Source organism: Polyodon spathula, chromosome 1 (assembly GCF_017654505.1).
Source record: "Polyodon spathula isolate WHYD16114869_AA chromosome 1, ASM1765450v1, whole genome shotgun sequence".
NCBI lineage: Eukaryota > Metazoa > Chordata > Actinopteri > Acipenseriformes > Polyodontidae > Polyodon > Polyodon spathula.
The window spans coordinates 70,802,032-70,814,094 of NC_054534.1; the positions used below are offsets into that span (position 1 = coordinate 70,802,032).

The 12,063-nt window shown below is 37.7% G+C and overlaps 1 protein-coding gene across 1 annotated transcript in view; it reads left to right on the top strand.

Annotated features, from left to right (window-relative positions):
- Positions 1-315: 315 nt before the first annotated feature.
- Positions 316-12,063, top strand: part of LOC121298632 (neuromedin-K receptor-like) — a 35,210-nt gene continuing 23,462 nt past the window's right edge. Inside the window, exon 1 of the mRNA XM_041225812.1 lies at positions 316-851. Coding sequence (XP_041081746.1) covers positions 481-851 — 371 coding nt within the window. The 5' untranslated portion in view covers positions 316-480. The remainder of the gene's footprint in view (positions 852-12,063) is intronic.

Below are 12,063 nucleotides of genomic sequence, written 5' to 3' on the forward strand. Positions count from 1 at the left end.
TTTTTGCTATATGTTAATATCTTTTTTTGCTACGTGACATATTTAGTTTGATATTTTTTTAATTGAACGGCCCCTCCAAAGGGATGTAAACAATTCAGAACCGTTTTTATATTATAGGAGAGAGAGTGCTTTTTTTTTTTTTTTTTTTTTCCACAGCCTTGGTATTCACTATTTGCATTCAATGACGTTTGCTGGGTGGTTGTGGGTGGGAGAGGGGAGAGGGGTGTACATTATGCCCAGCCTTTCAGAAACTACCATTCACAACTCTGTCATAATGCTACAAGTTAAAGAGAAACAACCAAATCACCATAGCCTTTTCACTACAGAATACAAGTACTTGCTAATTCTTGCCAGCACTTACTTATAAGGGTTCTGAAGCAGCGTCTCATTTATTTGTCCATCACCAACCGACAACTAATTGTTAACACAGAAAACCATCACTGTAAAAGTACACTGTTGAAAAGCAAAATAACATCAACAATGGCAAGCTCAACCAATGGATCCTCAAACAAAACAGGGAACTTTTCTAACCAATTCATTCAGCCTTCGTGGCAGATTGGTCTCTGGTCTGTCGCCTATGGCTCTGTCGTGGCGGTGGCCGTCTTTGGTAACCTGATTGTTATTTGGATAATCCTGGCTCACAAACGAATGAGAACTGTAACCAATTATTTTTTGGTGAACCTGGCTTTTTCTGATGCCTCAATGGCTGCCTTCAACACCTTGATAAATTGCATCTATGCTCTCAACAACGAATGGTACTTCGGTCAAGGTTACTGCAAGTTTCACAACTTCTTTCCCATCACGGCTGTCTTTGCCAGCATCTATTCTATGACAGCCATCGCCGTAGACAGGTAAGGAAAACGGCCAAATAAACGTTTGCAAAAAGGAAACAGGTTTGCATTTTGATGCATTTTAGTTTAAATATAATTTTTAAAAAGTCCTATTAAATGTGAAAAAGTCTGCAGTTTAATATTTTTCATTAAGATTAATAAGGATTTTCAATTTTAGTAGCCTTTTACAAAGTTACGATTTATTTATTTATTTATTTATTTTACTTAAGCTGTATAAATGCCTTGGTAATTAAAAACGGAATCTGCATTATAAAAATGAATTATATGTGCACATTTTCATACACACTAAAACATATCCCGGTTCAATAAACTGTCTACGCCCTCCCACTGTTACTTAGATCACTTTTTTTTGTTTAATCTATGTTGTAATTATTTAAATAATGGCAAGATTCATCAAATGTGCGCTTCACAAGTAATCTCAACTAGTAGACTGTTACGTAAATTACCATATATAACAATAACTAACATCTTTCATCCGCGGGAGGAGTCTAAGGATTGCCAATGATTCAGTTTTCTCTTTCTTGCTTACTTTGATAATTAAAACATTGAAATTTGTAATACAGGTTTAATACAGCATATCTTTTCGATCTGTCAAATCACCAGCCTCCCGCGTTTGATTTCAAATGTGTTTTACATAGAACGGATTTTAAAGGTTTCAGTAGAATCAGTTGTGTACAGGTGAGAGTCTTTCAATAGAACTGACGTCATCAGAGCAATGAAATCCTGTTCCTTATTGTTACAGATCAAATTGGATTATTTTGTATAATTTAATTTGTATGTGCTTTTAGTTGAAACGCAAACATGCATAATATGCTATACAATATGATACTAAATTGCTATTTTGCATAAAGGTGTTAGGTCTTCAGTCTGCTCAGAAAAGGTTGTCTATTTGTCTTAAAAATAATCACTTAAGAATTGCATTTCTTATTTTTGCTTTTATTATGAAATCATTTTTACACCTTGCCATCTAATACAGCTGAATAGACAAAGCTTAAAAAGAATAGACAGTGTACTGCACACCCTATAGAAAAAAAGGGTTCCATATGGTCCATGGTTTCATCTCAGTACTTGTTTTGTTTAGGTTTCATGTTGCTATATGCTGAACACAGGGTTCTATAGAGTGGGTTCAATATAAAACCAAAGGGTTCTATTGGATAAAAAAAAAAAAAACACAATTATATTGTGCCTCGGTTTTTTAAAATGTTTGTATAACCTAAACAAAACAAGGTGTTCTGACAAAGACCAAAGGAACCATGTGGTGGTATTTACCAGGGAATTTAGTACTGTATTTGGTTTTCTATAATATTTTGAGTGGCACTGTCTCAGTGTTCTATAGAAACCTCTGAAACAGAAGCTTGATGTCTGCTCCATTAATAGAGGTACACATATGATAATCTGCATGGGTCATATGAATTGTGACAAAAAAACTATGCCAAATTTTGTAGTGGTTTTGTGATAAATACTACTAATCTCCAGGGCTAAGATGAATCCTCTAAACTCATTTCACATGCGACGTTATTTAAGTTAATCAACAAGGGAGAAAGACTACTGTGACACAAATATTTATTTAAGGTCATTTAGTTTGGATTAATGTCTGTTTTCTTTCAGATTACAGGACATTATATTGAAAGGATACTCTATGATACTGAAACAGCAACAGGGTTGGACTGACTTACATTTTATATGAGGATACTAATGTGTATTCAGTGTTAATAATGTTAACAGTAAATGCTCTGTGAAAATGAGGTTTCTTCAGTGGAAAACTAGCCATTGTTGTTGTTTGTGAAGTGGTGACGTATGCATGCTTTCTGGCTGTTGAACACTTATTGACCCATACAGTAATCTGTGCTCGGGGCATGACCATTTCAAAATGGATAGAGAGGAGTACAGCGTTTTGGGGCGGTTTGTAATTACTATTTAGTGAGATAAAACTTAATAATTGTAATTAATCAAACCAACTTTTGATAACACCTTTTCAGATGATTCCTTAAAATTAGTATCTAAAATAAGTGATAGCTTGTCTGAATAACCCTGAGTGCTAAGGTTGGATAGCCTTCCTCATTCCATTAAAATCGTGTGACAGTGTGATCGTTGAACTCTGCTAGCTCCACCCACTCTTTGTCTATATGTCTTATGATCTGAATGAAATGAAGAAGGCTGTTCAGTGCCAGAACTTCAAATTCTCCAAAGCTCAAATCAGATCAAAGCCAGGTAAAGGTATTTTTACAGACAAAATGATAATAACTTAATATTGGAGTAAGAGAAAGAAAATATAAATAAACAGAAGTATATTTTCATGAATATTTATACACAAATACATTTGTGAGTAAAACTGTGAGAAACTGTATTAAGATGACCAACTGTCTTTAGCCTATTGTCTTTGTCAATACAAAAATAGTGGTATTGTAAATTGACATTGTAAGCTTCTATTTAAACGATAGTGCCCGAATGCCCATCGTTGAAGGCTCTACCATGTGGTAGTTGACTGTCCAATAGATGTGAACTGAGCTTTCATTAAAGCAAGTTAAAGTTTTACCATCTGATAGAAGCTCGCAAGAGTTGAAAGCTGATGGTACTGAATAGTTTTCTAATTTACATTTGATTTTGACAAGCCATAAGCCATATCTTAATCATGTTCTTACCTTGTTAGGTATGTTCTTGCTTATTTCAATATAGCATTTTTTTAAATACTGGGATATAGTGTTTTTAATCTCTAAAACTTGTGAAAAGAAACACAAGGAAAAAATACATGTACATGCATTACTTTCCCTCATTATTATTTAGCACACCCTTAATGACAACATCTGGTCTTGTATCAATGATATATATTAATGTACTGTGTATATTCCAGCCTTTAAAGTTCAGCATTAGAGAAGCTTGTAATATAGGGCTGTCCAAAGGATGGCTCTTTAACCACACAAGGCTCATTGAACATTGAACTTTTAGCCAAAATTACAGCTCTGTTGTAATACATTGAAAATTAGACTTTTATGCCATTTATTAGTGTTTGTTTTTCATGATGAGAAGTAAAATATTATTTTACTAATAATGTTCAAACATTTGTTATTTGTGAAGCACCAATTCAATATTATTTTGATTCATGAGTGAAAGATGCAGGGAACTAAAAGAAAGTCAGTTAGACATGTAATATGTATTTAGAGTTATAAGGCCATTAGCAAGTCATCTGAAAAGGTAAGTGGTGTGAAAAAAAGGTTTCACAGGGGGCAGACAAAATGGCTCCTATCATAGAAGTTATGCCAAAAACCTGTGACTCGGTTATTCTGGTGTAGGTTGTTATGTCACTGGAGGGGACCGTACCGCCGTGACACTGCCAGGCAGAGGAGCAGTCAAGCATGGCCAGTGGAAAAGGGATAGTATTGTATCCAGATGGTTCCACCCTGTTCATCAGTAGCAAAAATAAGTGGAATTACCTGTAAAGCTCTACATTTTTATTTAAAATATGTTATATGTTTGATGGAAATAACAGCTATAACAGGACCAGCAGACCGGTTTTCCAGAATTGTAAATTTACAAGACATCCATGGCTTTACTGACACTGATACAGGGTTTAGACACAACATAGAAACATCTCCCATAATATTACCAGCCAGGACAGCAATTGTCTGACATGACACATCTGCAGGTCTTTTCCGGAAGGATGTGTGATCATGAAGATTACCTACTTTAAATTCCTTCAGGCTAGTTGGCGTGGACACCTGCACAGAATTCTGTTCTACAGAATGACCCATCATAGTCTGTCAGATCTCCTGACTTGCCCATCTAGACTAAGCCGAGTTGCAAGCTTTTCTATATTAAAGAATCTTGGTCAGGGTTTTTTGCATAATAAATGATAGTCATTTGATTACGGAATCTTTGGACAATCAGAAAATGAACCCTGAAGTTTGGATATTCTCAAGGCTGTTTTAAGACATAATCTGGTACTCTACACCACAAGACTTCCGCAAGACCAGTGAGAAAACATCTTTAGTGCTTTGTTGTGTATCCTTTTTTCTGGAACTGGATACACATCGCCCAAATTAAAGCCCCCTTACACGACTAATAGCTCTGATTAAATGGCTGCTGTTGGAACAAAAATCAGCAATTTGCCTTGTGGCTGGTGCTATAGTACCAATAAGCACAGTACTCGATAAAGTGTTTTTTAGTTTTTCTTTATTGAGAACAAATGTTGTTCAGTGTTCAGGGCATTAATCTTTCTTACTTTCTGTTTTACAACAAAATATACAAATATATAAATTCCTTGTACAATTTCACCTTTTTAAGTGTCAGTCCTGTAATATCTCTAATGGAATGTGTCACGTTTTGCTTTGTAATATATGTCAGACAGAATCCTGTAGCAGATAGAGTACACTTCTCTTGAGACTGACACTTCTGTTTCTGCAGCAGTAGCCCCCGCCTGTGGAATTGAATCTAAGACAGCAGCGTTACAGATGCTTCAAGTCTTGGTATGAACAGCAAAAAGATTGTGTAAAATTAGTTCTCCTGAGGCAGTTACTTAGTGAAGCCCAGCAAACACATTTTGCCACACTGAAACAAAAGACTATGATGGACTTTGTCAAGGTTCAAAAGAACGACTTGCAGCAGTGAATTGTTTAAAAAAACACTTACGAAACAAAAACAAAAAAAAAAAAACACTTCTGTTGGTACGTATTTTGTTGAAATGTAAGACAAGTTTAAATTACACAGCAGGCTTGTTTATTTAGTTTTAAATTTAAAAAATAATAATATAATTGTATTTTTTGGTTTGAAAAACTAGCAACACTTACTACCATTATTTAATATTGATGCATGGAATAAATTAGCGATAATACCTTGTGATATTAATAGCTGCCAGCCATAAGACTTAGTTTAAATTGAGAGCTCTGATAGGCTGAACATCTTATTCCCATAATAAAATGTCTTATGGTCTGGTAGCTTTGTAACTTTTTTTTGTAGAGTATTTATATTTTATTAGTATTTATTTTTTCTTTTGGTAACAGGAAAAGCTAGGGAAATGCAGTTGGAGGTGGTGTATCACATTTTAATTTTGCTAGGAGTAACACTGTCAAAGTAAACTCATTTTGAGACATTCTTGTCTTTTGTAATATATTGCATTGCATACATCTCCAGTGAACATTAATTTGGTTTAGATTACTTGCTTCTGTATTTTATTAATGCATTCTAGTCACACCAATGACAACTCATTTATCCACGGATTTCACACATCCATGGACCTATGTCCCCCTAAGCATGTAAATAAACGGAGATCCACTATATTATATGAAGTGTAGGATGCCAATACTTTTGTCAGCGACTATATATGTATATATAGATAGATAGATAGATAGATAGATAGATAGATAGATAGATAGATAGATAGCTATATATATATATATATATATATATATATATATATATATATTATATATATATATATAATATACGCATGACAGGGTTATTCTCGTATCCGTACACGCCCACCCCGCTATATGAGATTAGCGGTGTGCGAGACCCCCACGCGATATTCAGTGTTTCGCTTCGGCTCACCGAAATTTGGCGAGCCCCGCACACCTATAATCTCATATAGGGGTGTGGTGAACAACACGGGATTACGCGAATATTTTAACTAGTTAGTTGTACAATGGGTTGGGGGGTTGGGGGTGGGTGGGGGGTTAACCGTTTTTTGGGGACCCACCCCACCCCCAAAAAAAAACGTAAAAACATGTTTTAATTAACAAAAAAGTAATTTTTATTAAATATCCTTCTACCTCTGCCTGAACTTAGAAAAAATAGTCCCTTAAAACATTAAAAATAAACCCAAAAATGCATTAATTAAAAAATAATTTCAGATGTTGAACATTGCCATTGAAAGAGCAGTTTTGATTCTTTACACCTTGTAATTCTTGGTTTATTCATTACATTTTAAAGTAAAATATTACTGCCCATTTTCATCATGACACAGCACAAATGCCTTTAAATCACACAGCACAAATAAGACTGCCTTTTAGGTCTTGTGAGGTCCCTTCCTCACAAGACCTGTGATAGTATCAGGTGTGAGTGCGCTTTTTATTTTTTTAATAATCCTTTGTTATCCGGGGTAGTAACAGGAGGGATCCATAACAGATTTGTTCTACAGCTTCACAGTGTCGAGAAAGATGTTATTTGCATGGAATACCCGGTTACTTATCAAACTGACTGCAACTTACAGCTTGGTAACGTGGAGAACTACTGGGCCAGTATTAAAAAACAATTTAAAACAATGCAAGGCTCTTTTAAGAGGGACCCAAATATTTTGTGAAAAGCTGAAAGTTTAAGAGATATTTTTAAGAAAATGTTTATTTTGAAAATGGGATAGGGAACAAAGCGATCAGAATGGTAAGTTTTGAATTTATTTGAATACTTTTGCCTTTTTTTTCCACTACTTTAATTAATCATTGGTGTCTGGTTCAGATTTAATATCTCATGTACACTTCTGTTCCCCAAAAGTTCAACATTTACATAAATCTCGTTGGTCGTGTTTATTGCGATAAATTCCACTATGTCTGACGTTTTTGTTTTTAAATTCTAATGTATGGATATCTGCCAGTGATTTGCCCGTTTTTGAAAAAAATGCTGATCCATGGTGATATGTTGTAATATCAACACCCCCGTGTGACCTGTTTTGACCAATCAGGATGGAGTATTAAAAATACCCATATATATATATATATATATATATATATATATATATATATATTATATATATATATATATATATATACAATATATATATATATATACATACACACACACACACACACACTGCTGCACAATAAAAACTCAACAGTGTAAGTTTTACATCAAAAGCTCCTAGGGCACATACATAATGATATTTACATTTTAAATAGAGAGCAGATAGGTTTGTTGATTGTTTGAGTAGTATTGTTCCTTGGGATAACAAAATACTGAGCTCAAGTCATGTGATTTCAGAAAAACACCAGGTCCTCAGTGTTTGGTATTCGAGTTGACTTAAAATTGTCAAAAAGAGTTGATTAAGAATCTGTATAAATAGCCATTCGAAAAGACATGATTTTAATTAACGCAAGAACAGTGAAAGATATGACCATGCCCCGCTTGAATAATGAAGATCGCCTGGTTGCTATCAGTATGACTTAAGGCGGCCCGTCTGTGAGAGAAGGTCCTCGATGAATGAGATGTTCTGCTTCAACAATCAGCAGACTAGTCCAGAGAGCCCGTAAGCGTCAGGCCACGTCCTGGAAGGCAGAGGGTCACTACACCAGCCCAGGACTGTCACATCCGACTGATCCATCTGCGGAATCGTTTTCAGACTGCAGTTGCTGCAGCACGGGAAATTCCAGGAAGAAATAACCCACGCATCAGCAGAATGACTGTAACTCACCGTCTGCATGAAAATGATTTGCATTCTCGGAGGCTGTTCAGGGGTATATGTATAAAATCCGTCCTCTGATTCGTAAAAACAGCATCATCTGGTAGAATATGCACAACAGGCCCTGAATTCCTTAACAACGGTCTATATTCATAGCTACGGTACTCATAGCAACCGCTCTGAACTAGACTGACGTGCACACAAAAAAATATGATGGAAGAGCGTTTTTCTCAGTTTTCTGAAGATGAGCAACAGTTGTAATGAAAACATCTACCACAATCTTTCAGCAACCCAAAAACATTGAAATATAAGCCTGTCACAAAGACGGCTGCAGTGGGTGACGTCAGACCAGAAACAGGAAATTAACGACAGAGAGAGGTGGAGTTTGGTGGAGCTGAGTGAATGGTTTCAATCAGCATTTAATAAATGAACAGACACCCAGAAAATAAACGGTTGTAACAAACACAAAAACACAGGACACGGCACATTCGCCAAAACAAAAGAGACAAACAAAACAGACTAACACTACACAAAACACAGTGAGCAGATATTTTAACTTTACGTTATTATTTTATTATTTATTACCTCAGTCTCCAATCCTGTTTTCCACTCACCGAACACCCAACCCGGAGTGGGTGAAAACATGCAGCTTTTATGCAGCTGTACCGTGACTCTATTGCTAATCAATCATTCAATTGGAGTCGCAGTACAGCTGCACGTGAATTAATAAAGTGCAATTCCCCATGCTCACATATTATTACGTTTTACTTGCATGTGAAGTGCTGTGCAATCCTTGGGCCTAAATACAAATATACATTTTAAACACTCGTGTTACACAGACCAGTTTATATCCCGTGTACCGATGACTATACACCAACATTAAAACACAACACATAACACAAAATATACACAGGGTTTGCCACATATACCCCCCCCCCCCCCCCCGGTTGTGCAAAGCGAGGCAGGCATCCTTGAGTGAAGCGAGACAGGCATCCTTGGGCGAAGCGAGGCAGGGAGACAGGACAAGCTGGGGTGCGGGCGTTGGCCCTCTTCTCAGCCACTGCAGCCGGGCAGTTCTTACCAGTGCTTCCCTCAGCAGCCTATGAAAGCCTATTACTGATGGTAATGGAGGCAGAGGCAGCTCCAGCTCCTCTCCTCGTGATGGTGGGGGAAGTGATACCAGCAGGCATTCATCCTCTGCTGGTGGGCGAAGTGATACCAGCAGGCATTCATCCTCTGCTGGTGGGGGAAGTGATACCAGCAGGCATTCATCCTCTGCTGGTGGAAGGGAACCCAGCAGGCATTCACCCTCTGCTGGTGGAGGTGGGGGAGGCAGAGGCAGCTCCTGCTGCTCTGCTCATGAAGATGGAGGTGGCGGAGGCAGAGACAGCTCCTGCTGCTCTGCTCCTGCCGATGGAGGTGGCAGAGGCGTGTAGTCTCCTGGTGGCGAAGGTGGGAGCAGCGTGTGGTCTCCTGGCGGCAGAGGTGGGAACGGCGTGTAGTCTACCCTTATTACAGGGGACTGGTGCGGCTGTCCCTCACTTGCAGTGGACTGGTGCGGCTCTCCCTCACTTGCAGGGGAAGGTGATGGAGGCAGAGGAAGCACCTGCTCCTCTCCTCCAGGTGTTGACGGTACAGGAAGTGATACCAGCAGGCACTTACCCTCTGCTGGTGGAGATGGGAATAGCTCCCTCTCTGGCCTCCAGCCCAGCATTGTTCTGGATCCAGTCCCTCAAGAAAATGCGGTGAGGCACTGGTAATCCCTCTTCTGACACCACGTGTCACAAAGACGGCTGCAGTTGGTGACTCAGACCAGAAACAGGAAATAAACGACAGAGAGAGGTGGAGTTTGGTTGAGCTGTGTGAATGGTTTTGCTCAGCATTTAATAAATGAACAGACAGCCAGAAAATAAACGGTTGTAACAAATACAAAAACACAGGACACGGCACATTCGCCAAAACAAAACTGACTAACAGTACACAAAACACGGTGAGCAGATATTTTAAATTTACGCTATTATTTTATTATTTATTACCTCCATCTCCAATCCCGTTCTCCACTCACCGAACACCCAACCCAGAGTGGGTGAAAACATGCAGCTTTTATGCAGCTGTACCGTGACTCTATTGCTAATCAATCATTCAATTGGAGTCGCGGTACAACTGCACGTAGATTAATAAAGTGCAATTCCCTGTGCTCACATATTATTACGTTTTACTTGCACGTGAAGTGCTGTGCAATCCTTGTACCTAAATACAAATATCCATTTTAAACACTTGTGTTACACAGACCCGTTTATATCCCGTGTACCAATGACTACACACCAACATTAACACACAACACAAAGTACACACAGGGGCGGGCATTTTGCCACAGAGGCTCAAGAACTAAACTGCCTTCAGCAACAGTTCTTCACTGCCATCTGGAAACCAAATGCAGGTAAAGATGTCTTTCTATGTTTAATTAATAAAACATCGCAGTGTAATCCCGTCAGACAATATATCCCCTTCGGAGACAATAGTTTTCCACTGTGCGTCTCAACTCCAGCCTATATTTGTATAATATTATTAATAAAAGTGATGAAAAATGTGCTAAATACAAATTACCCTCATTCAACTGAAGCAGAGTAGATAAAGAGCTCTTTAAATACATGTAATTAATCATTAGAGTCCCATTTGAATTTCAAACAATGATTAAAATCAGCAAAACTACACCTATTTCTGCCCCTTTGCCACCTCTCAGCAAGACAGATCGGAGCACCTGGTGAAACCAGTACCAACCAGTCAAGTACAATGCAAACTGAAACTTCTCAGACATTACTTTTGTCCAATGAAAACACATTAAGAATCCACTGACGTTTATAGTTCCAAATCAATGTTATGACATATCAAGGCTAGATATTAGTTCTAAATCCATTTGGTTTATTTTAATTTAAGTAAACAGTGGTGCATTAGTGTGCTGTTAAGATTTCATCAAAGTGTTTGGCATTTTAACCCTTTGAGTAGTACAAACTTACTACTGGTACGTCATTGAATTAATGGTCCCCAGGAAGTGCGAACGTACCGGTACTTTATGCAAATTTTGAGCTTTGAACTTGAACTACCGAGACTACAAAACTCCTGATGTGATATTGTAACACTAGGTGTCTGTAAAGTCTTTTGCGCCATCTGCCAGATATTTATGAATTACAAACCCAGTCACAAAATGTCAATAATGTCTGGAAAACAGCGAGAAATGCTTTGTGGGAAAGAAGTACTAAATATTATATTGAATTCCGATTCAGATAGTGACTTAAATTCTTCTACTGAATCAGGTGTCAGTGAGTGTGTCAGTGAAGAATATTTATATTCAACATCAAGTTACAGGCGTCCAGTGAAGACTTAGTTTTGTAGATTGTGCAACAAAGTCTCTCAAGTGGTACAAAAAGCTATTGTTCCAATTGCTTGACATGGCCGTGTTGATCGCCTTCATCCTCCACAAAACTACATCTAAAAACGATCCCTTTCAGCAAGATCAGACACTGCCTCATCTCGCTGCTTCTGGAAAAAATCACACAAGGCAGAAGTCATCCAGTCGAGGAGACACCCAAGCTCAGACAACGTGACAAGGATCACAGACCTACATTTTTCTCACTGCCTTCACCCTCACCATGTGTTTACCCGGATATGATGTATACCCTCTCTCTGTGTGAGGTTTTTTTTTTTTTTCGGGATGTGTTGTGGTTGATCCGGATCGTAGTTTATTGTTTATTGATTACCTTCTATTTTTGTCAAAACCTTTCACTATGACAAAATAACGATATTTATTTGTTTTGTTTATTTACGGCA